This window comes from Phascolarctos cinereus, unplaced genomic scaffold (genome assembly GCF_003287225.1).
Source record: "Phascolarctos cinereus isolate Bilbo 61053 unplaced genomic scaffold, phaCin_HiC Scaffold_5;HRSCAF=322, whole genome shotgun sequence".
NCBI lineage: Eukaryota > Metazoa > Chordata > Mammalia > Diprotodontia > Phascolarctidae > Phascolarctos > Phascolarctos cinereus.
In genome coordinates, this window is record NW_027555958.1 from 369559463 (window position 1) to 369583762 (window position 24300).

At 42.5% G+C, this 24300-nt stretch overlaps 1 protein-coding gene across 1 annotated transcript; it reads left to right on the forward strand.

Annotated features, from left to right (window-relative positions):
* Window positions 1-1560: 1560 nt before the first annotated feature.
* Window positions 1561-24300, forward strand: RD3 (RD3 regulator of GUCY2D). Its single transcript, XM_021007883.2, has 3 exons — window positions 1561-1804; window positions 17759-18067; window positions 22516-24300. The coding sequence occupies exons 2-3, from the start codon at window positions 17772-17774 to the stop codon at window positions 22811-22813; spliced, it is 594 nt and encodes a 197-aa protein (XP_020863542.1). The 5' UTR covers window positions 1561-1804; window positions 17759-17771; the 3' UTR covers window positions 22814-24300.

Sequence of the window (24300 nt, forward strand, 5' to 3'; positions counted from 1 at the left end):
AAGAACTTTAATTTTGTGAGGCTTTAAATTTGTGACCATGTGATTAGGATACGTTTCACAAAAGCGCAGATTCTGGACAGGACCTTAGAGATCATCTAGTCTAACCTCCCCAATATACAAAGGAAGAAATGGAGGCACAGAGAGGTCATAGGATCATAGCTTCAGCAATCTACAGCTGGGAAGAAAGCTACAAAATTTTAGTGCAATCCTCTCATTTTACAGATGAGACTCGGGGAGTTGATTTACTCAAGGTAACTACTAGGAGGTGTCAGAGGAAGGATTCAAATCCAGAACTTCTGATTCTACTTGTTCTAGTAAAACTGTTTGTTGGGAACATTTGGATAGCGTTTGTTGACTGATTGATTATCACCTTCTCTCAGAGGGAGCAAGTGGAGGCATGTAACCTTTTTCTTGTTGTTTCAGTCGTGTCTGAACCTTTGGGACCCCTTTTGATGTTTTCTTGGCAAAGATACTGGAATGGTTTGCCATTTCCTCCTCCAGCTCGTTGTACGTATGAGGAAGCTGAGGCAAACAGGATTAAGAGATTTGCCCAGGGTCACATAGCTAGGAAGTGTCTGAGGCTGGATTTCAACTGAGGAAGAGGAGTCTTCCTGTCTCCAGGACCAGCACTCTATCCACTGTCCCACCTAGCTGCCCCCTCTGGTCACCATCAAATAAGGAGAGACAGCTGGGGCTTGGAAATGATGGATTTGGTTAGGACTCTAAGGGAGGTATTGTCAGTGTGAACCTTGCTCTAGGCTGCAACTTCACAGTGCATCCTCACTGGATGTGAGAGTTCAGTGTGACTGACATAAGTAGTGATCGAGGCCAGAAGGAATTAAAGAATGCAATCCAGACCTGGGCTTAAAAATCCTCATGTGTAGACCTTTCCTTATTGCCTAGAAACTACTCTTTGTAGCTAGGTGGCACAGTGAATAGAGTGCCTGGCCTGGAGCCGGGAAGACTAACGCCCCTGAGTTCAGGTCTGGCTTCAGACACCTACTACTCGCTGTGTAACCTTGGGCAAGTCATTTGATTCTGTTTGCCTCAGTTTCCTCATATGTAAAATGAGCTGGAGAGGAGGAAATGGCAAACCCCTCCTGTGTCTTTGCCAAGAAAACCCTAAATGAGGTCACAAAGAATCAGACGCAACTGAAACAACGGATTGAGGAGACAACAGATGTCTCACCAGTAGGGAAGGGGCTGCTCCAAGACTGTCCTTCCCTGCCCTCCTTGTTTTCTGCTCTGTCTCAGGTCTTCTCAGGACCCTGCCTCAGTTAGCCTCTTTCTTCCCAGCCCCCTGGATTATGCATCTCAAAGCTAAATAGGCTTAGATGAATCTCCATGGTAACTGAGCACCACAAGCTGGGATGTGGCCAGCAGTTCATCAGGGATAAACTGTGAGTCAAACCTCCCAGGACTCTTCTGGAGAACAGGAACCAGACAATCAGACAGACTAAGAAACACAGCCACAGCCCTGCTCCCTGGGAATCTCTCCTACCTATCCTATTGTTTTTCCCCTTTAGGAGGAGGGAGGAAGACAGGAAAGGAGAGAAAGCAGCAGCCAGCAGGCGCAGAGAGGAAAGGAAGAAGCTTAGTTAAAAGATTAATTTAGCAAGCCACACTCCTTCCCCGCCTCCCTCTCTCCCATCCCCCATACTTATTCATCCTTCCCTCTCATCTCATGGCTTCACAATACCTTCTTGCCTTTCCTTGAAAGGACACAGACAATCCCCTCTCCACAACTGGAAACAGAAAGTGGTACGCCCTCTCTGCCCAGAAAGAACCAACTTCAGAAATTCAGGTAAGAAGTCTGCCCACCTAGACATCTGTGCCCAGAGAAACACTTTGGCAACCCGAGCAGAATAAGCATAGAGGGGGAACAGAAGTCTGCACCTCATTTGGTCCAGCTCTGGGGCAGGCTTCAGGCACCAGGCACTAATTTCTCAGTCACCTTGCTCTCCTCTAGACACTGGTGCCTCCTGGGTGGTATGTTTGATGAGAGTTGGGACAGAGCAATTTAGTTGAGGAGACCCGTCAACACTTCCAGAAATGCAGGCTGGGAATGTGGTCCAGGTAAACTTTAGAGAAAATGTTCACTTTGATTAATTTCAGAGACGTGCTGGCACCAGCTCGAATAGACTCTCTAGAGCAGATTGTTAAATTTTCAGCGTGAGCATTTATACCTCAGAAACTGGAAAATGCTACAAATCAAGGACTTGATATATTGTTTTGTTGCAAATATTAATAATGCAGATTAAACTTAAAAGTGTGTCAGGTAGACTTTTTTTTTTGAAAGAGCCGGTTGTTAAAACATTTGCCACAACACTACTGATTTAATTCAAGTACTTGACTAGGAACCCTGAAACATGTGTCACTGAATTTGTGTCGAGTCAGATTTTTGTCGTTCAGGGCCAGCAAAGCTAGATTGTTGGTTATCCAATATCCCCAATTGTCCTCTTTCTTGGCTCTCCCAGAGATGGGCTGGACACAGAGAAAGGAGAAGAGGTGACTAAGAGTCATGGTGGATAGAGTGCTAGGCTTGGAGTCAGGGAGACCTAAATTTAGATCCTGCCTCAGACATTTACTAGCCATGGGACCCTGGGGAAGTCACTCAGCCTCAGTTTCCTTATTTGTAAACTTGATGGTCTGCTGAGGTCCCTTCCAGCTTTAAATCTACAATCCTATGAAAAGAAACTCACATCCGTTCTTGTGAGCAGCTCAGGTCAAAGTTTGTGGATGAAGGATGAAGCAAAGAGATGTAAACTGGGATATTTGGATTTTCCATTGATTTCAGCTCTGCATGTTCTTGTCCAGCTGCCTGGGACCATAAAGCCACAGCATGGCTACTTTATATTTGCATTGAAGTCAGAGGCACTTTGAGAGGAATTGAGGCCATGGTGGTGTTTTGGGATCCAAAGATCAGTGGTCAGGAAGTCTGAGCTGTAACTCTGGGTCATGGAGAGAGCTTGTTTATATTTCAGAGGGTTCCCAGTGTGGCATCCCCTCTAATCCAAACCAGGAAGCATTTTTCAAATGCCTACTATGTGCAAGGCATGTATTTGAGAATATAAAGACAAAAAAAAAAGGCCCCCTTCATCAAGAAGCCTATCCTCTCCAAGATTCTACTCTGTGGCAGCCACTCCAGCTACCTGGATTCATTCTTGCTACAGGTAGATGAAGACTATTTGCAATGAATCACACATGTCTCCTGGCTTAGTGATCAATTTTTCTAAGACTCTTTTCTTTCTTATAGTAAGGTAAAAGACATCTCCCACCCCAGAACCCCTTCGATGAATGATCATTTTCCTTCATGCAAAGGTGTCTATGAGCTTTGGTAACAACAGGAACAGGCCATGTAGATCAGGCCCTTTTTAGTGACTATTGGAAAGATGTCTTCTCAGCCTATCTCCTTACATTAAAAAAAAATCAGCAGAAACTTGTTCATGAAGTTCGGGTCTATGAATCAGTCCCACACTTTATACTGAATGCAGAATCCTGTCCTAGGCAAAAAGGGGTCATGCAGAAGTAGAAAGAGCCATTGGAAATTCCATTATGGAATTCCCATATAATGGAGGAGATGAAAAATAATACTGGTAATAATAATTCCTTTTAAGGTCACCAAGCACTGTCTTCATGAGAAGCAAGTATTATTCTCTTCATTTTACAGAAAAGAAAACTGAGGTACTGAGAAAGGAAGGAAGGAAATTTCTTATAATCACAGACCTGATGTCAGAGTTGAGATCTGAACCTGAATCTAAATCCAGGATTCTTCTCTAGATTATACCTGGCTTCAATTGCCTCAACATAGTAGGTATTGAATAAGTGTCAAAGTCTAGCTTTCTTGCTTATACATCAGTGTTAATAAAGAGGAAGAAGAAAGGATTAATTCTTATGTGATCTAGCCATATTTGCAAAAAGAAAAGGTTATGTACAGTCCTAGTCTGTACGTCTGGCCCAGGCTGCTACCTAATGAAGGCGAGTTCTTGGTCCCAAGGAAACAGGGCCATGGCTATGGATTATGATCGGTACCCAAGACTGACTTGACAAGTTGATGGGTGTACCTTGTTGAAAGTGTCAGGAGCGCTCCTCTTCGTGCACAAAGGATAAAACTTTGCTATTATTGTCATCACTGTGATTTCCTTTGTTCCCTGCCCTGACTTTTAATAACCCTGTAACTGAAGAGAAATGAAAACACTAAAATTCCATCTTGCCCTTGAGGCACATATCTGATTTTTCTAACCTATCTAATGAGCCACAGCTGGTAGCGTTGTCTCTTGGGTTTCATGAAGTGAAGGAGCCATCCTTCTCCTTGGAGATATTTAAAAATAAGCAGAATAGAAGGTACGGTGTGGGAGGAGGGTACAGGCAATGGAAAACGAAGTATGGAAAATGGAAGGGAAGACAGAGGGGAGCAGGGAATAGAAAGAGAGAGGAGGAGAGGGAAGAGGAAGGTACGTCTGGGTCTGAAACAAGAGGACCGTGGCTTGAATCCTGACTATGCCACTTGGGAAGTATATGACTTTGTGCCTCAGTTGTTTTGTCTGTAAAATGGGGAGGTCGGACTAGCTGACCTCAGAGGATTCTCCTAGCCCTAAATCCTTCATATCATGAATGGAATTGGAGGAATGGCCTATGAGGGAAGGAGCTTTCCTTTCATGGATAATAGAAAAAACAACCTCAGTAGTTTCCCCCCCCCCCACTATTCCAACATAATCTATCCATTTGCTAGGAAAACTGACAAGGAACCAAATGAAGTTCCTCCTCAACCATGGATTCCCAAGGCCTCCATGACTTTTTTTTTTTGGTTAGGCAGTTGGGGTTAAGTGACTTACCCAGGGTCACACAGCTAGTAATTGTCAAGTGTTTGGTCTGAGGCCGGATTTGAACTCAGGTCCTTCTGACTTAAGGCCGATGCTCTATCCACTGTGCCACCTAGCTGTCCCCCTCCGTGACTTGCAAAGGTGGATGAGGAAACCTAAGGAGCATGAGGGTCAGCAAAGGGCAAGAGGACAGACTCACTGACCCAGCAGGAAATTATATCCCCCACCCCAGGCAGCTAGGCAGCACAGTGGACTATGGACCTGGAGTCAGGAAACCCTGAGTTCAAATCCTGCCTTCAACACTTATTGTGTGGCTCTGAACATACTATTTAGCCTCTGATTGCCTGTTTCCTCAGCTGTAAAATGAGGATGATAATAGCATCTACCTCACAGGATTGTTGTGAGGATCAGATGAGATACTTGTAAAAATCCTTCAAATGATGCCTGGAACATAGTAGGTGCTTAATAAATGCTCCCCCCCCAAAAAAAAAAAAGCAGTCAAGGATAGGCAATATAACACAGGCACAGAAGAGTGGTGTGACTCACCTTTGGCGCTAATGTTTTTCACTTCGTAAAGGGAAAAAACTTACTTTGTTATAACTGCTTCATTATATTCATATTATATCTTGGGAACTTCCCCATTTCTGTTGAAGACAGCACCATCCTTTCAGTCACCCAGATTTCCAACCTCAATCATCTTCAGCTCCTAAATTACCCTCTTCTCACCTCCATATCCAACCAATTGCCAAGTCTTTCATTTCTTCCTCCACATCATTGCTCATATATCTTCCCTTCTGTCCACAAGCACAATCACCGCCCTAGTTCAGACTAGCACTTCCTCTTACCTGGACCACTGCAATAGACATCTAATTTGTCTCTCTGGCCACAGTCTTTTCCTCCTCCAATAATACTTCACATAGTTGCTAATGTGATGTTCTTTTTTTTTTTTTTTTTGCTTTTTGGTGAGGCAATTGGGGTTAAGTGACTTGCCCAGGGTCACACAGCTAGTAAGTGTCATGTGTCTGAGACTGGATTTGAACTCACATCCTCCTGACTCCAAGGCCAGAGCTCTATTCACTGTGCCTCCTAGCTGCCCCTGTGATGTTCTTAAATCAAGGATTTGATTCTCACTAAATAGATTTCAGTCACTTCTCATCACCTCTATAGCAAATACAGGTCCTTTGTAACCTTCCTCTAACCTACCTTTTACTATGTATCACTCCCTTTCACACGTACCCCACGGTCCAGACAAGCTAGCTTCTACGAGGTCTTTCATGTTCCTCTGCACCTTTTGCACAAGACTGTCTCTCGTCTCTGGAATACCAGTCCCCTCTTCCTCTTAGAGCAGGACAATTCACATAGAAATGGGGATCCCTAAAACGTAGGAAAGGATCCCTGCAGGCTGCATATTGGCTTGGAAAATCACATTAACATTATCTATGTTTTATTGTATTATTATTTATTTTGTTAACTATTTCCCAATTCCATTTTAATCTGGTTCAGTGTTGTGGGCCACATTCTAGTCACTGGCCACGTGTTTGACACCTTCCTCTTTGAGCCCCTGGTTTCATTCAAAATTGAACCCAAATGATACTTCCTACATAAGGCCGTCTTGGTTCCCCTGGCACTAGTGCTTCCCTGGGAAATCAGAACTGTCATTTGGCCTCTCTTTTTATCCCCATTCTCTTAGAACAGTGTCTGTCACTTAATGTGTTTAATAAACGCTTGTTGACTGGACTGCATAATCTCCTTGTACAAGAGCATGCCCTCTGCCCCTCTAGAATCTAAGCTTCTTTAGGAAAGGAATTGTTTCTATTGTTGCTTTACATTATTGATGCCTAGCATAGTGCCTGGCACATGGAGGTACTTAAAACTACTTACTGATCTTTTCTTAAAAGATAAATGGACGAGAAGAGACCTGTGTTAGTTTTTAATTATGTAGCGGTTTCTAAACAGTCAAACATTTTGTTCATGGACCATTTGTATAAGCGTTCGTAGTCCACTGTACAAATTGGATAATATGGCGCTGTGTGCAGGGAATAGCGAGCAGTTTGTGTGGTTGTCTGAACCAGAGAGTGTTGGAAGGTGAGTCCTGAAATATGGTGAGTAGGAGCCAATTGACAGAGGGGACTTAGAAGATTCAGGATGAGGGGTTTAGATTCAGTGTGTGTGTATAAGGGGGACATCTCCAGTTGTCCTGATCTATATTCTGCCATGGGACCCAGATGGCTCCAGAGGAGAGAGTGATGCTGGTGACTTTGCACAGCCCTGCCTCACTTAAATCCAATTCACTTGCAAGTCATGGCAACACCTCCCTGATGTCATGGTCCTCTTTGAGAATGAAGGATCAACCACAACAGCTGTTAGGGCATAAGGAATAAAAACTGCCAGAAGTGGCATGGGATGCCTCGGGGGGGGGGTGCTGGTCTCCCCCTACCAGGAGGTCTTCATGCAGAAGCTGGATTGCCACTCATTGGGATTTTGGTAGAGGCACTCATGGTTAGGTACTGGTAAGGCTAGTCGATTGATTGCTTAATTATGTGATTTTGTGATATTGAGGCAGTTAAGAGCCATTGTGGGATTCTGAGCAGGGGAAAGACAAGCAGTAATTGTGACCTCAAGGAGGTAATTCTCACTTCGATGTGTAGGAGAATTGGTATTTATTAGGCTGTATCACTCCATCAGGTTCTCTGTCCTATTCCTTCCCACATCCAACAAATAATCACAGACAGTCTCAGACATAAATCCAATACAACCTTACCCACACATAGTCACAGAAATACATGTATGTTCACACACACACATTTTCAAATTTGTAAACTCCAAAATGTTTTATGGTTGTTGTTGTTCAGTTATTTCAATTGCGTCCAACTCTTTGTGACCCCATTTGGGGTTTTCTTGGCCAAGATACTGGAGTGGTTTGCTATTTCCTTCTCCAGCTCATTTTACAGATGAGGAAACTGAGGCAAACAGGGTTAAGTGACTTGCCTAGGGTCATATAGCTAGAAGGCGTCCAGATTTGAATTCGCAAAGATGACTCTTCCTGACTCCAGGCTGGGCACTCTATCCACTGATATAAGTCATTTTTATTATTGTTTTCAACCTCTACTTACTTCAAGACTCTGGAAAATCCAATAACAATAGTTCCAGGAACTAGAACACTTGTTTGTAAAGGTAAAGTAAGTCTCTCACTTCTCTGGAGTTTTCCCTGCCTGCCAGCTGTCTTTCCCTCCCCTCACCTCGTCTTCCCTCCCTTCTCCTTAAGAACATAATCAGACCAGCCCTGAGCCTCCCAGGGCAGACCAAGAATTAGAGACAAAAATAGCTGCAACAGGAGCCCTGCCTCTAGCAAGGTCCTCAGACCCTGAAGGGAGAGGTCTGAAGAGGAACAGAAATGATTCCAAAACATGTGGAGCCTGCCTTAACCCCACCCCAGGTAAAAGCTCAACCTTCCAGGGGGTCAGTCCCACTGTGCTTGGGGAGCAAAGCACTGGATCTGGAGGCACAAGTAACTGGTTTGATGGAATCGTAATAAAGCTGACCCCAGACTCAATATAGCCATTGCCCCAGCAAGCCACTGTCCCCAGATTCAACTCACATATTTGAACAGGTGTGTCCTTGTACTCAATCACAATCACATTATCCATTTAGCTCAAGACAGGACCATAATACCTAACTATACATCTTGACCAGACAGGACCACAATAGCTTAGCCAATTAGAAAGCAGCACGACCAGGATGTTTAACCATCAAACCATAGAAGGGACTCTTCCTTATTACCTAAGCCCTTATCAAATCCCTCCTGCCTTTTTAATATTCATAATTTCAGTTATGTAATTGCATCTATACACTATAAAAATCCATCTTGATTTCACTACAGTTGCTGCTTCCTTTTGGAACCTAGCCCCATTCTGAGGGGCATCAAGCCTCAATAAATGCCTGTACTTGGATTAGAGGTGGTCTGACTCTGAATTCTTTGAGATGAGCCCACAACACACCATGAAACTACAACAGGTTCAATCCCAGAATTGCCACTTATCACCTCTATGATCTTGGGCAAAACACTTGCCTCTCAGGGTCTGTGTCTTCCTTTATTAAATAAAAGTGGTTTATATACGTGTGTGTGTGTGTGTGTGTGTGTGTGTATGTTATCTGGTCCATTCTAATTGTAAATTTATGATTGACAATGATCTTAGAAGTGGTTGTAACAAACCATGTTTCTGATCTAACTTTGCCAAGGAAAGCCAACTCCACCAGCTCCTTCTAATTTGATTGAAAAGATGGCTCTCTTCAGTAGACCAGGTGTGCCATGGGAGATGGGCACTTAGCATCCACCTCCAGGGACGAGCTCGACCCTGTTAGAGACAAGGGTCATTATAGGACAAGCCCAGTCCAAGTAGGAACTTGGTTAGTCTTTGCTGGCCCCCGCCTATCTTTTCTATAACCTTCCCCCCTTTTGAGTAGCCCACTACTACCCACTGGCAAGAGATTGATCTCTTCTTGTTCGTAGCGGTTCTGAAGAGCCTACCTACCACACACACAGCCACAGAAATACATGTACTGGAATGGTTGGCCATTCTGAAGAAACTAACTATTACACTAATTTACACTGAGGTGTCAATGGCTTAATAGTTTTCCTTACCCATTTGAGTTTTACCATATTTGGAAGGGGAAAAAAATAAAAGGACAAGGAATGGCTGCTACCTGCTTATTTTTTTTTTTAATTTGGACCTGTAATTACCTCTGTATATAGGTATAGAAACTCCCTTTATCAGTCTTGTTTTACATCTAAAAAATTTTAAGTATAACCTAGAAATCATCAGCAAACATTAATATTTCCATACACAGAAAAGTCACTAAGTGGAGATGGCACATGAGACTTCCAATCCACTAATACAGCTTATTCCTTTTGATATACATTAAATTTAATTTGCTAGTACCAACATGTATTCGGCGGGTCGGTCCCTCTCTAATTCCCCCTCTTGCCTCCTTTGCATATTTTTAATCTTTCATTGACCATCATTTCTTTCCTTTTTTTTTTTTAAATTTCACTATCTCTAGCCTCCCACTCCTCCCACCACCTCTTCCTACCCTAACTCATCAACCCCAAACAAAAACTCTTTGTTGTAAGCAATTTAGTTTTAGATAATTGCCTGGGGGATCCTGAGAGGATAAATAGCTTGACTTTGATCACCCAGCTAGGGAGAATTGAATTCTGACTGGCCTTCCAGCACTACAGGGAAGGTCAACTGTCAACAAGGCCACACTCATTCAATAGCGATCAAAAATAAAGATAAAACAGCAAATGTGAACTTTGTGAGGGAACTGAGATTTCAATTTACAGGCAAGTTGTTTTTTCAAAGCAAAGTTTAAGAACTTTGGGAAAACAGATTCCACCATGTTCCCCAATGTTTAAAATTCACTCTCACAGTTCATTCATTCTAACAGCTTATCCAACCTTATTCTTTCATGTGCTGCTGCTCTGTGTGTGTATGTATACACTTGTTCATTTAATATGCACCAAAAATGGCCCTCTGCGGGAGCTCAAGCCCTTTCCTTCTCATTATCCTCATTATAGATACTGAAGTGTTTTTATAATAATAACCCTCCAGAAGCCTGAATCCTGTAATTAATCTGTCTGCCTACAATCTTATCCTTCCCAGGTCAATGGATTTCCATTATTTCATAACCTAATATCTTAGTAGGTGAAAAAACAAACAAACCCTTAACTCCCCCAAATGTTATATAGACTAAGAGTGACTCTTTTCTGCCTTGTGTTAAAGTAATCAAAATGTAATTGTCTTTTAGATTTACTGCCTGTAGTATCCTTCCATGCCAGCCCCATGGGGTTTGTTGCTAACATTCAGGTTTGGTGGTGATGCAGATGGTACTTTTTAGAGAGGATGAGAGGTGGGAAGAATAGGCAAGGAAGGACAGAGATATGTGGTGTGGTAGGAAGAGCACTGAATTTAGAGTCAGAGGCCCTGGTTTTGAATTCCTGCTCTGCTCTTTACTCCCTGTAGGACTGGACAACTCACTTCATGTTTCCAAGTTGCCGTTGTCTCGTTTGTAAAATGAGGAGGCTGGACCAGGTTAAAGCTCCAAGTACTCTTCTGCCTTGAAATCTATGATACCGTGTGAAGCGGAAAGACAGAGAGGCTAGTTCTTTGTTTTTTAAGAAATCAAGTTCAGGGGGCAGCTAGGAGGTGCAGTGGATAGAGCACCAGCCCTGAAGTTAGGAGGACCTGAGTTCAAATCTGGCCTCAGACCAAACACTTGACACTTACTAGCTGTGTGACTCTGGGCAAGTCACTTAACCTCAATTGTCTAAAAAAAAAAAAGTTCAGGAGTCATAATGAAGCTGAGAAGCAAAAGAATAGAGACTGAGTGAAGGAGGTCATGAAAGTCTCATCTGGATGTTTGTTTGGAGCTATATGTTCCGAGAACAAAGGTTAGTTTAGAGAGTTGTCTATGACTAGGTGGCATTTGGGGTTCAAATTCTGGACAAATCACTTAACCTCTCTGAGTCTCAATTTTCTTACTTGTAAAATTAAGGCACTGGACGTTAGATGAAGTGTAAGGAATTCTAATTCCTACCTACATGTGATTTGGGGACCAAGATACTCAAACCTCCAAAACATCAAAAATCTGTGGTTTCAACTCCATGGTTATTCCCTCTACCAATGCTGATTACAATGCTTTAATAATTTAGTGTATGATCTTTGAGAGTTGTTATAGTCAAAAATTTCATCATCTTGTATTCAATCTGTTGATAAGCTTCTCCAGACTTAACTAGGGTTGGTCTTAGGAAAAGGAACAAAGTCTATCACCAGGCTTTTACTGGAAGCTTTTCCACCTTGGTAAGGCCTGATTGATCTTTTAATCCACTGGTATAGCCTTTGAGGATCCAGGATCATACTTATGCAGAGTAGGTGGGGGCTTCAGTGGAAATTACGTTGCCATATTCCAATAAAGGCATCTTGGCACACTAAACAACTGATTCCACACTGAGTGTGCTATGGAGGGTCTGGTGAGAGAGGGACATCTTAGGAGAAATGAACAGGAAAGGCTGTAGACTCAGATCTTTGGAGAACACCTGCCCCTTCAGTGGTGGTGGCTGAAAGCTCTCCAAATAGTGGTTAAAAGGTTAAAGCCTCCCATCTAAGGTACTTCCTATTTAGTTCTCAGCCTCACTGCTAATTGTTCTGAAGAATTCAGCCCTGTAGTTTGTAGGTCACCTCTATCTGCCATCTGGAAAGCTCTGTTACCATAGAGCCTGAAAATAAACATGTTTATAAACCCCACCAGCCCAAAAGAGTATCATCCAGGGTGATGGAAGCAAATATGTACCAAAAAAGGCTTTCTCCTGGAGCTTAATTTATTTAGCCCATTCTTCTGTGGCTATGTTCTCTGGGGGTGCTCTATATATACTCAAGGGCCTGGACAGTTCATTAGCCATATATGAAGCTGGCACATCCTTTCCATGGAAATGATCATGAGTAGGAAGAACAAAGCAAATTCTGTATCTTCAGGTGATAGTGTATTTCCAATGCCAATCTCTATAGCCAATTAAGAGACACTCTTTTCAGTACCAGCTCTTCAGGGATTAGCCATAAGATGGCCCTAAAGTTCCATTGTGGTTGATGGGAAGAAGGCAGAGCATATCCATGAATATGCCAAGGAATGGCCCCTATCAACCAGTTCAACTATGCTACACATCCCTCATAAAAAGAATTAAAAAGGGGGGGGGGAACCTTTTGAGCAAAACTAACTCAATTAGGAAAAAAGTCTGACATTATTTGTAGTCTTCCACACCCCTAGTCTGTCACATCTGTGAACAAGAAATGGTGCTGTCTTCTGTCTCTTTGTTCAGGACAAATTTGATCCTGGTAATTTCGTGACTTCCATTTTGGTTGTTTTATTGTTGTCCTTTCCATTTATATTGTTGTGGTCACTGGTTATTATCTCTCTAGATAAAGAGTTCTTAACCTTTTTTTGTGTATCATAGACCCCTTTGGAAATCCACTGAAGTCTATGAACTTTTCAGAATGATGTTTCAAACGCATAAAATAAAATGCATAGCCTTCCAAAAGAAATATACTGTATTGAAATAGTTATATTTATAAAACAAGTTCCCAGACTCCAAATTAAGAACCCCTGTTCTAGATTATAAACAGCAATAGCTTTCTTCTCACAACTTCTATCAATTAATGAGCTGTTGTTAAGTACCTACTATGTGCTCAATCTTTCACATTTTCCAGTTTCATTGTTCATTCCCCAACATCCTATTTTGGAATTTGAAGCTCAATATGATACAAATTAGTATTGGGCTCATTGTTAATTGTTTTTGGAGACTACCACAATGTTTTGTTTTGTGTCTTTTGTAAATCAAGTGCTATATAAATGTGAGTGGTAATAATTGTTATTATTAATTAGTACTTAATAGGCCCATAATTTCACTAATGTGGATATTCCTTCCACCAGTGCAGTTTGCAATCCCTCTTTCCCTTAGCAGATGGTCTAATGTTCCTTGAATTGAATTGATTTTGTCATTTGTAATACCTGAGTGTATATGAGAAAGGTAGGAGGCATAGAGGTCATGCTTTTACTCTCACAGCTTAGCTCCTTCCCCACCAAAAGATGAGAAGGTCTGGCTTCCAGGTAAATAAAATGGGGAGGAGACTGATTATCAGAACATGACTCCCTAGGAACCACATATCAACCTATGCTTTACATTAAAACTAAACTCTTGGGTGAAATACACAGGAAAGAACAGGAGGAAATCCAGAAGGGAACCCAGACAAGAAGAGAAAGTTGGAAAGCCAGAGAAACCAAGAGGAAGAGATGTGCTGGCAAAGAGTTCCAAGCATCAGGAAAAGCCAAGGAAAACATGTGGGTCAGGGAGATGGAGTGTCATGGGCAAAATACAAGAGGATTAGAAGGTATAAAAAGACTGGAAAAGGTAGGAAGGGGCCAGGTTATGGAAGGATTTATAAGCCAAAAAGAGGATTTTATATTTGACCTTGGAGGCAAGAGAGAGTCACTGGATTTGATCCTGGAGGCAAGAGAGGTGACATGGTCAGAGTAGAATTTGAGAAAGATCAGTTTGGCAGCCGAGTGGAACACAGGCTGGCGTGGGGAGAAAGCCCAGGCAACAGGCTGGTTCAATAGTTCAGGCATAAGCTGATGAGGGCCTACACCAGAGTGGTGAGAGAGTGAGAGGGGAGAAGGGGGAACATGTCACAAATTAGAGATCTGATGAAGGTAGAAATAAGACTTGCAATTGATGAAATATTGGATGTGAGAGAATTAGGAGTCAAAGGATGTTACCTAGATTGGAGTTAGAAAATTCAGTTTCCAGTTCTAATGCCACGTTTGTGACCATAGGCAAGTCTCTTCGCATCTTTGAGCTCCATTTTCCACATCTGTAAAATGGGGATAATAATACTCTCACTGCCTACCTACCAGGGATGCTGTAAATGAAAAAGCACTATGTAAATGTGAGCTATTATTTTTATTTTGTAAGAGCCCACTCTCCTAAGGAACATAGACACGAGACATTCCCCTTGGCTTTTAGACTGAACCAGCCAAAGTCCCAGAGAACCACCAATACTCATGGGATTCCTGTATTGTTATACCAACCTTAGTCCACTGAGGCAATGACCCCTTTTTAATCTCTCTTGTCTACAGTCCCGTCTGCTCTGTATTCTGCCTCAATAGCAGGTACCCCACCCCTGACCAAATCACTAGCAATAACATCATCACCTCCCTTTCCTTATAGAATTTCCTGTATATATTCTTCCTCAAAGGTAGTACCTACATACAGCTTCCCCTTTCCTATACCACAGTATGTTACAATTGTCCCATGATCTTGAATTCTGCCAATAAAAGCTATTTTTAAAAACAGAAACAATTGTTCCCAAATGAATCCCAATGTTGGTTAGGCAGTTCACCGGTCAATACTAAGCACTGAATGCCCCCCCCCCTGTACAGAAGCCTTAGTTCCTTTTTCCTAAGCAGGTAACACCTTGAATAAGGCATATTGGCTCAGTTTTCTAACTGAAGCTCTGTCTAGATGTGAGACTGAATCAACTATTTTCCCATGATTCAGGCAACTTACCACATGGTCATTAAGACAGCTGAAATTCTCATATCCAAAATAATTGGACACAGTGGGGTCATTCTGGCTGCTTTAGCAACCTGATCCATCATTCCGGGATCGATGCAAATTTACCAGAAAACAGCCATGGGAAGGCAAGGATGATTCGTTGGTATCATTATTGTTGCATATATATACATATATATATATATATATATATATATATATATATATATATATATATATATATATATATATATATATATATATATATACATATTTGTCAAGGACTAATTCCCTTCTACTTCATTCATTATCAGAGGATCCTCTGGCTTCCTTCTAATCCTATTACTTTCTTGTTGGTAGAGCACAAAGATGAAATTGAATTTCCTGAGGCCAGGTGGCACTGATAGCCAGAAATATCTTGTTTGGTTCCCTGAGGGAGATAGGGAAGGTGGGCAAAAGGCAAATCACCATGGTACAAACTATTCCTGTGAGAGCTAAAGGTAATGGATGGCCAAAATATTTGCCAGAGTTGTGGGGATTAATTAATCAAGAAAGTTTTCTTGAACAAGGAGCTATCCAGGAGCAAAGGAGAAAGTCACAGAATAATCTAGGAGTTGGTAGATTATCTAATCCAACCCATACCTAAATAGGAATTCTCCTTACAATATCTTTGACAAGTGGTCATCCATCTTCTACTTGATCACAGCATTTAGAGCTAGAAGGAACCTTAATTTTAATCTAACTTCCTTATTTTATAGAAGAATAAACTAAGGCCTAGAGTGGTTTTATAATCATAATCATATGTACCATTTGTATGAATTTGCAAAATGTTTTACACACATTATCTGATTTGATCCTCACAGCAACCCTATGAGATACATGTTACTATTATTCCCAATTTACAGATGAGGAAACTGAGTCTGAGAAGTTAAATAACTTGTCTAGGATCAAACAACTAGTCAGCATCCAAGGCAGGATTCTAACTTGCTTTTCCTGTCTCCAAGTCCAGCATTATGGGTACCCAGCTGCTATGGTAGTCCCAAGGTCAAACAGCTTGCTGGTAAGGAGTAAGTCCCAGGTCCTCTGATCCAAATGCAGTACTCTTCCCACTATCCATATTCTCTCTCATTTTAGTTGACATGTAATATCCAAAAGCTAGAGTCCCTGACCCCCTTAGCTTTTAGCCCAATGCTCTGTCCTCAGGTTATACGCTCAAGAAAATTCATGAGAATGTTATCCTAAATAAGGAAGAATAAAATACCCTTCTTTATTACTTAGGAGTGTAGCCCATCCCTTGATTTCAGGGCCATCCAATTCCTTTTCCTTCCATACCTTGCCAATCTGCTCTTATCTCTGATGACCTTCCTAAGAATAAAGGCCCAGAGCCCTCTGTTAGCAATAAGCCTTTCCACTGAAAACAATAGCTGCAATTAGTACCAGGTAGGAGAAAGAGGTAACAGGGCAAGGGCTCCTTGGTCCTTCCGGTGCCCAGCAGCTGGTTTCCCCTTGCACATGCCTGGAAAAGTCTGGGGCAGGAAGACAGGGTGATTAGGGTGCTGAGGGACCTGGGGAAAACAGGCAAGAATGTTTTTCTTTGCCAGGAAATGGGGCTCTTTCTGTGGCCTCTGGCACACACCTTGTTTTTGAAAGAGAGTGTATCCTTTGGGGAATCATATCTTTCCTGCCTATCATCATGACACCTCAAGGAGCTACTGGTGCTCTTTTTGTGGGCTGGATGGACTAGCTAGAGGATATCCAATTGGAAATGTGCAAATGGCAGATGGAGGATGGAGATGCAGGACTAGAGCACAGAAGAGAGATGAGGATTATGCATTCAAAGGCTTGTAGAGTTAGAGCTGAAAGGGACCTCTGGAAGATGATCGAGGTCAATCTTATTTTACAGAAAGGAAGCTGAGTCCAAGGAAGATCAAGTGATTTGCCAAAGGTCACATGGGTTAACACCCATGTGTCAGAGGCAAATTTGAACTCTAATTATGAAGCCAATGATCTTTCTACTGTAACGTACTGAAATCCATCTTCATAGTGATGATACCTGAACCCATGGCAAATTCCCCTGTCTCTAGTGTGGCAATCTGAAGATAAGACTTGATGGAGACTGCCAGCTCCTCTCACATCTTCCTGCAGTCTATAGTCTTCCCATAGTCTACAGTCTATAGTCTTCCCTCAGCAGCCTAACCCCTCCTCCATCTTTTCTCTCGAAGGTGGGAACCAGAAGTACCTGAAAAGACTAGATGCTTAAAGGTCTCCAGAGAATGAAGCTCTCACACTCTCACAAACTCCAACCTGCCCTTCACACAGGGGCAGGACATTGATCTCCACCAATGAGAAAAGTGTACCACACTAATGGGTGTTGAGACTGGGGTTACATAAATAAATATACGTAACCATAGTAACTTGTATTTGTAGGGCACTTTAAGATTTGCAAAGCACTTTACACATATCTCATTTTATTCTCAGAACATGCCTGAGAGGTAAGTGTTATTATTATCATCCCTGTTTTACTGATGAGGAAACTGAGGCAGATGAGGTTAAATGACTTTTCTTAGGTCACATAACTAATAAATGTCTGAAGTTACATTTGAACTCAGATCCCCCTGACTTCCAGTCCAGCACCATCTATCTGCCCTAATTTTTCATACTTAAATGATTTAACTAATGGAAGTATGTAATCAAAAAAGTTAGGGCAGCATTGGTCTAACCAACTATGTACCCCCACAAATGAGTGCAGTGCTGGCTGAGAATCTCATTACTAGACCGCCTTCTGACTTGCATGCCCTTCTATTCCTTGTCTTTGTCCCTATACATCTAGCAACACAGAAGTCATGTCCCTGGTTCCATGGTTCCGGTGGAGTGAGACCCCCCACAAGCTGACTCCCAGAAGTCCAGGAGAGATGGTGCTAGAGACTCTGATGATGGAGCTGGCTTGGCAGATAAAGGAAACTGAGAAGCAGCATCGTGAAAGGGAGAATGAATACCGGAAGATCCGTACTGGTGTTGACTATAGCTGGCTGGCAAGTCCACCCAGGAATGCCTATGACCTTAGCCCTGGGGAGCGGCTTCAGTTGGAGGACGCCTGTACCAAAATCCACCCTTCTTACTGTGGGCCCATGATCCTCAGGTAAGGATATTGTCAGGACCAACTGTGAATAAGGAAAGCAGGCAGCTGCAGTTCACAGAAGCAAAGCTTTTGAGCTAGAAGGGACCTTAGAGGACATCTAGGACAGCTCTCTTATTACACAGAGAGAGAGAGAGTTTAAGTGCCCAGGAGCCTATAAGTGGCTCCAATGGGATTTGAACCCAACCCTCTGACTCTAAATTCAGAACTCTTTTTACTGCATTACAGAGTTCATGCATTATAATTTTTGAGGAATGCAGATAGCCTTCTCCCTATCCCACTAAAAAAATCTCCCACATAGTGGCTGAGAGAGAGGAAGCAGCATAGTAGTAACAGCGCACTAACAGACCAGCCAAGTGTAAACAGCAGGGTTCCATTTAACATGACTGTAAGTGGTTTGGAGAAAGCATAGAGAAAGGAAAAATGAATTCAGGAAGATTAACACTAGTACAGACCATAACTGGCTGGCAAGTCCACCTAGAAATGTCTAGGACCTTCACCAGAGGTGGGAGGTGGAGGCAAGGAGGAATACGTGCATATTGGACAAGATAAGGCTCACCTATTAGAGCTTAGGGTCCCAGGGCAAAGTCCAGAATGTGGTGGGTGAGGGTTGAGGAGGATGGCCAGAATACAGGCAGTATAAGCCAAGTCCAAGGTCATACACTAAGGGAGGACTTATCCATAGTATGCAGTCTCATAGCTTCTGAGCTACATACTGAAACATATCTACCACTTTTCTATTGGCCCAGACATTATTTTGAGGCCTTTCTTTCTCATCATTGCCAAGCCATACCACCTGTATTCTGGTCATCCTCCTCGTCCCCCTCCCACCACATTAACATAAGTAAACTTTCAGATTAATGTTAAGAAAGATGCCCTTCTCTCAAAAACTAAACTGTCCTTTATTTTTTATTTATTTTTATTATTATTTTTTTTAGGCAGTTGGGGTTAAGTGACTTGCCCAGGGTCACACAGCTAGTAAGTGTCAAGTGTTTGGTCTAAGTCTGGATTTGAACTCAGGTCCTCCTGACTTCAAGGCTGGTGCTCTATTCATTGCACCATCTAGCTGCCCCTAAACTGTCCTTTAATGCCTCTATCCAAGACAAACTTCTGGGCTAAGTGCACCATAGCTCTGACCTGGCATAGTCACTCTAAAGTTCTTATGATAACTATACATGAAACCCCAACTATTTCAGGCATTCCTTTAGATTAATGTATTATGTTTCCAGATGGTCCCTATTAAAACAAAATTTAACTCCTCAGGGGTGCCAACTATCACCCACTGGCACTTTAATCCTAAAAGGGGGGTGGGGTGAGGAAAGTAGGGGATTGTGCAATAGGAAGCAGGACCTATGTTTGAGTTCTGGCTTCATCTCCCACCAGTCATGTGATTGTGAACAAGGCATTAACTTCTTAAAACTTCAGTTCATCCTAAATAAAATGGGGACAATATTTTCACAATCTATTTTATAGGATTGTTGTGAGATGTTTTTATCATTATCATACCTTTGGATGAACTAGCCTGAAAAGGTTAATTTGAAGGAGAGGTGAGTTTTGATAGAAGGAAGAGAACAAGAGATCAGCAATCTGATTTACTTCTACAGGAAGTCAAGTCAAGTCAAGAAGCATCTATTAAGTAGTGTCAGGCACTGGGCTAAATGCTAGAGACACAAAGAAATGCAAAAACAGTCCCTGCCCTCAAGGAGCTTACTGTGTGTGTGTGTGTGTGTGTGTGTGTGTGTGTGTGTGTGTGTGTGTGTGTGTGTGTGTGTTATGGATGGGGACATAGACATAGAGAACTCTAGGTGCTTTTTAGAGGAGAGGGAATCATTGAAAAAGAGAAGGAAAAGCCCTGAAGACAATTTGACTCACTTCCCAATTTTGCAGAGGACTAGTCCTGATTGGATTATGAGATGGCCAAGTAAAAGGAGGTAGAGATCCACTCTTCTCTCTATCACGGGCCTGGGTCCACCATCCAACATACGACGAGTAATAAAAAGCAAAAACAATTGTTTCTTATATAGTACTTTAAGATTTGCAAGGTAATTAAGAAGATTATATCACTGAAACAAATTCTTCTTCTCAATTTTATATAGCACTTTATGGTTTTCAAATATATGGTTTGCAAAGTAACCTTATGAGGCAGGTTGTGCTACTTCTACAGATGAAGAAATTACAGCTCAAAAAGGTTATGAGATTAAGGGTTATACAGCTAGTTAGTGTCAGGGCACTACCAACTCCATGTCTAATCCTCCTCTTCCTACATCACACATTCCTAAGCATTGTGCTGGTCCTAAAATCTTCCATTTTTCTTCCTAATTTTTCAATAGTATGTTTAGTTGTTTTTTGAAATAGAATATATACCCTTTCTTAGTGTATGTATCCTGTACACTTCAGTATGTTCTGCAAGGATTCTGTGATTCTGGTGGCATGGGTTCTCCTTCTACCAGGGTAGATTAAAACCCCCTTTGTGCCTTGGTGACATGGTCTCTAAGAATTGCTATAGTTGAGAAATTCCCCCCCTCCCTCCTTCTTTATCCAGCCTGGAAATGAACTTTTATGAACTTGGCTTGAGTCCTCAGGACCTATAGCTGATCCCTGGAACTTTCTAGTTTAGCCAGTCTCTGCTGATGCTTATGGTCCATGGGCATAGTCTTTAAGGATGCCGAATCATCTCCAGGTCAGGGTAAGACATGAGAGATGGACTTCAATTGGGCTATCTTCCTTACCTTGCATATCTCACAGGGTGACTGTGAACACTTTATAGACCTAGCTATGCAAATGTGAGTTCATAATCTCATATAATAGCATCATAGATTTTGAGCTAGAAGGACCCGGAGATCATCTAGACCAACCCCATCTGTTTTTTAAACTTCATTTTATTTTTGAATTAACAGCATTTATTTTCTCTCCCTCCCACCCCACCCCAATAATTTAAAAGAAAAGGGACCAATGCCATTGTTTTAAAGATGAGAAAACACATGTGCAGAGAATTAAGTGACTTTCCCAAGGTCTCGAAGATAGTATGTGTGAGAGACAGAAATTAGACTCAAGACCTCTGATTCCAAATTCAGTTTTCTTTTTATGCCCTGTTGTTATTTTATTGTTGTAAATGTGTCCTGTCATTTTGTTGTCCTTCTTTTAAGATTCCAGGGCCAGAGTAAGAGCACCTCCACCATCTTTCTCAATGGACAAGAGCCGAAAGAAACATACAGACTGTGCCATCAGAGAACAAAGAAAGAAGCAGGAGGGTTATTATTGTAACAAGAGAAGTTAGAAAATGGGATGGTTCTTGTCTCATCTCAGGAAGTGAATCACAGTAATTTACATTTATATGTAACAATTGACAGTTACAACATTTATGTATAATTTTTCATTTGGCTTGATCCTTGGAATAGCCCTATGAGGTAGGCAAGACAAACCCTATCACCTCTTTTTGTATAAAGTGTGTCCTAAAAGTCTTAGTGCAGTTTAAAGCTACTTAAAATTGCCCTAAGATTTTTGAGACACTCTATGGGAAAAAGCTAAGGCATGGAAAACTTAGTCATGTTGCCCAAGGTCACACAGTTAGTAAGAGACAATTAGGGCTCAAACCCAAGTCATAGGTGGAGAGCTGAAAGGAATTTCATGAACTGCCTGGTCCAAACCCTTCTTTTAAAAATAAATGCCTTGGGGCAACTAGGTGGTACAATGGATAGAGCATCAGCCCTGAAGCTTGGAGGACCTGAGTTCAAATTCGGCCTCAGACCAAGCACCTGACACTTCCTAGCTGTGTGACCCTGGGCAAGTCACTTAACCCCAACTGCCTAAAAAAAAGTCTTTAATTAATAACCATTTATTTTCTCTCTACCCCCTTCCTTCCCTTGCCTCTGCAACCTCCTCATTTTACAGATGAAAAAACAGAGGCCTGGGGAAAATTAAGTGACTTTCCCAAGACCCCACAGGTAGTAAATGGCAGAGGTGAGGTATAAACTGGATCATCTGACCCCAGAGCCATGTACCATGATGCCTGCTCCCTTGACCCCCAACCCTCTGACTCCTAGTGGTCCTTTTATTAGCAAGCAGTCATCCAAGCATCAATTGGAGTCCTCCAGTAAGCGGGAATCCACTACCTCTGAAGACACTACATTTCATTAATAATTAACAAGTGTTTCCTTACATCAAACTAGAATCTGCTTCTGCAATTTCCATCCCTTGTTCCTATTTCTGCCAGCTTAGACCAAGAAGTCTAAACTCTCCTTTCACTATGCTACAATTCCTGCAAGCACGCACACACACACACACACACACACACACACACACACACACACACACAGAGCCTTCCTTAGCAGAAACTGGAATTGGAGTATGCCCTCAATGGAGTGGTCAAAGAACGGCCTTCTTTCAGCAAGGGACTCAACATATGCTATGAAAACTGTGTCCTGCCCTGTCTCTTGCTCTTCTCCTTCTAGGTTTCGGCAGCTCATTGCTGAGTATGAGCCAGAAGTCCACGAGGTATCCCAGCTCTTCCGCTCAGTCCTACAGGAGGTTCTGGAGAAGATGAAGGAAGAGGAAGCTGTCAGGAAGCTGACCAAGCAATGGAACACTCGGTCCCGGGGCACCCTCTCCCTGACCACCTTTAGGACCCGTTCCCGCATCTTCCCTTTCGCCAGTGACATCAGGACCATCTCAGAGGACGTGGAGCGGGATGTCCTTCCCACCCCCAGGGTCTGGAGTATGCCTGAATTCCAAATGCACAAAGACCACTAACTGAGAACAAGGAGCTGGATTCCTAGGAATGATTTTGTTAGACAGGTTTCAACCACAAGTGCCAGCTTTTTTTCTCCCAATTCCTCTTTTACCTATCCCAGTTTTACATGCTCTCCCCGCCCCTTTTCTGAGGCTCTGAACCACCCATAGGAATGAGGAACCAATGAAATGGTAAGGGTCATTATGGGATCGGAGCCTTATTTACCCAGTTCCTAAGCCTGTCACTCTCTCAGCACTCAGAATCTAGGAAGTAGACAAGGCTGAAAGAGCCCAATGCATGATTCTTTAAATGACATTGTAGAGGGGCACCTAGGTGGAGCAGTGGGTAGAGCACCAGCCCTGAAGTCTGGAGGACCTGAGTTCAAATGCAGCCTCAGACCAAACGCTTGATACTTATTAGCTGTGTGACCCTGGGCAAGTCACTTAACCCCAATTGCCTAAAAATAATAATTTTTTAAAAAGACATTGTAGCCAGGGTTAGGATTGTTTGGCACAACCCCAGGAAGCCAGGACTAGGTAAAAGTGTCCAGGACTTCAGGCCACTGTTATTCTAGCTTCCCCTAGCTAAAAAAAAATCAAATAGAGGAGTGCCCCACCTCAGACCTCATTAGCAACAAATGTATTGGGTAAACAAATGTGCCCATTCCCTATCCCTGCCTCTGAGAGAAAGACCTGTAACAGCTGAGTTGCGGAGTCACCTCAGGTTTAATTATCTCTCCATCCCTCTCCGTTGGCCTTTATTGTTGAGTGGTGCCAGGTCAAGCATTCCTGTTCTTTGGGATTTCTTTTCTTTTTTAAGCTGAACAAATCAGAGTTGGTGGGAAACTTAGAATGAGTTCGATAGTCCAAACCCTTCATTTTATGGATGAGGGAACAGGCTCAGTGAGGTTAAGAGTCCTTCTATCTTATCCCGACAGGCTGATCTCCTTGGGCCATTTGGCAATTCCCCAGTTCTTGAGTCTTTAAGCTGTGGGCTATGACAGAACATGGCCCAAAGGCCATTTCCCCTCCATATCTACCACCCAAGTTACTCCACAACAAAACACTGAAGTACCCGGTGTTTCGCTGGAGCAGGTCTCCTAGAATCCTACTCCTAGACTGATATCATAGAGGACAGAAGGACAGCACCCAGGATATAAACAGTTCTCAGAAGGCCTTCCCAATAAGCTGCTGGAAAAGCAGGGCATTTAGGGCTACAAGGGATGATAAAGATCATCTAGTTCCAACCCTCTCTGCCCCTTTTTAAATTTCAAAAAGTCTTCTATCGAGGCATTTGTCTTTTTAAAGCACAATCACTTCCCAATAAATTCCACCCCATCCCCACCCCACCCCCAACAGCAGTACTCACACAAAACAATGCTGCCTAAATAGAGTGACTGGGACTTCAGCTGAGGGAGAACGTAACAATCTGCATCTAGAGACCGACCATCACCTCTCTACACCCAGGAAGGAGACGCATCCCAGCACCAGATGTCAGGAATCATCCA

Bases quoted from the DNA above. Each gene is read 5' to 3' on its own strand.
- RD3 (XM_021007883.2), top strand. From the start codon at position 17,772: ATGTCCCTGGTTCCATGGTTCCGGTGGAGTGAGACCCCCCACAAGCTG. The intron at 18,068-22,515 runs GTAAGGATATTG...TTCTCCTTCTAG, and splicing joins TGTGGGCCCATGATCCTCAG to GTTTCGGCAGCTCATTGCTG.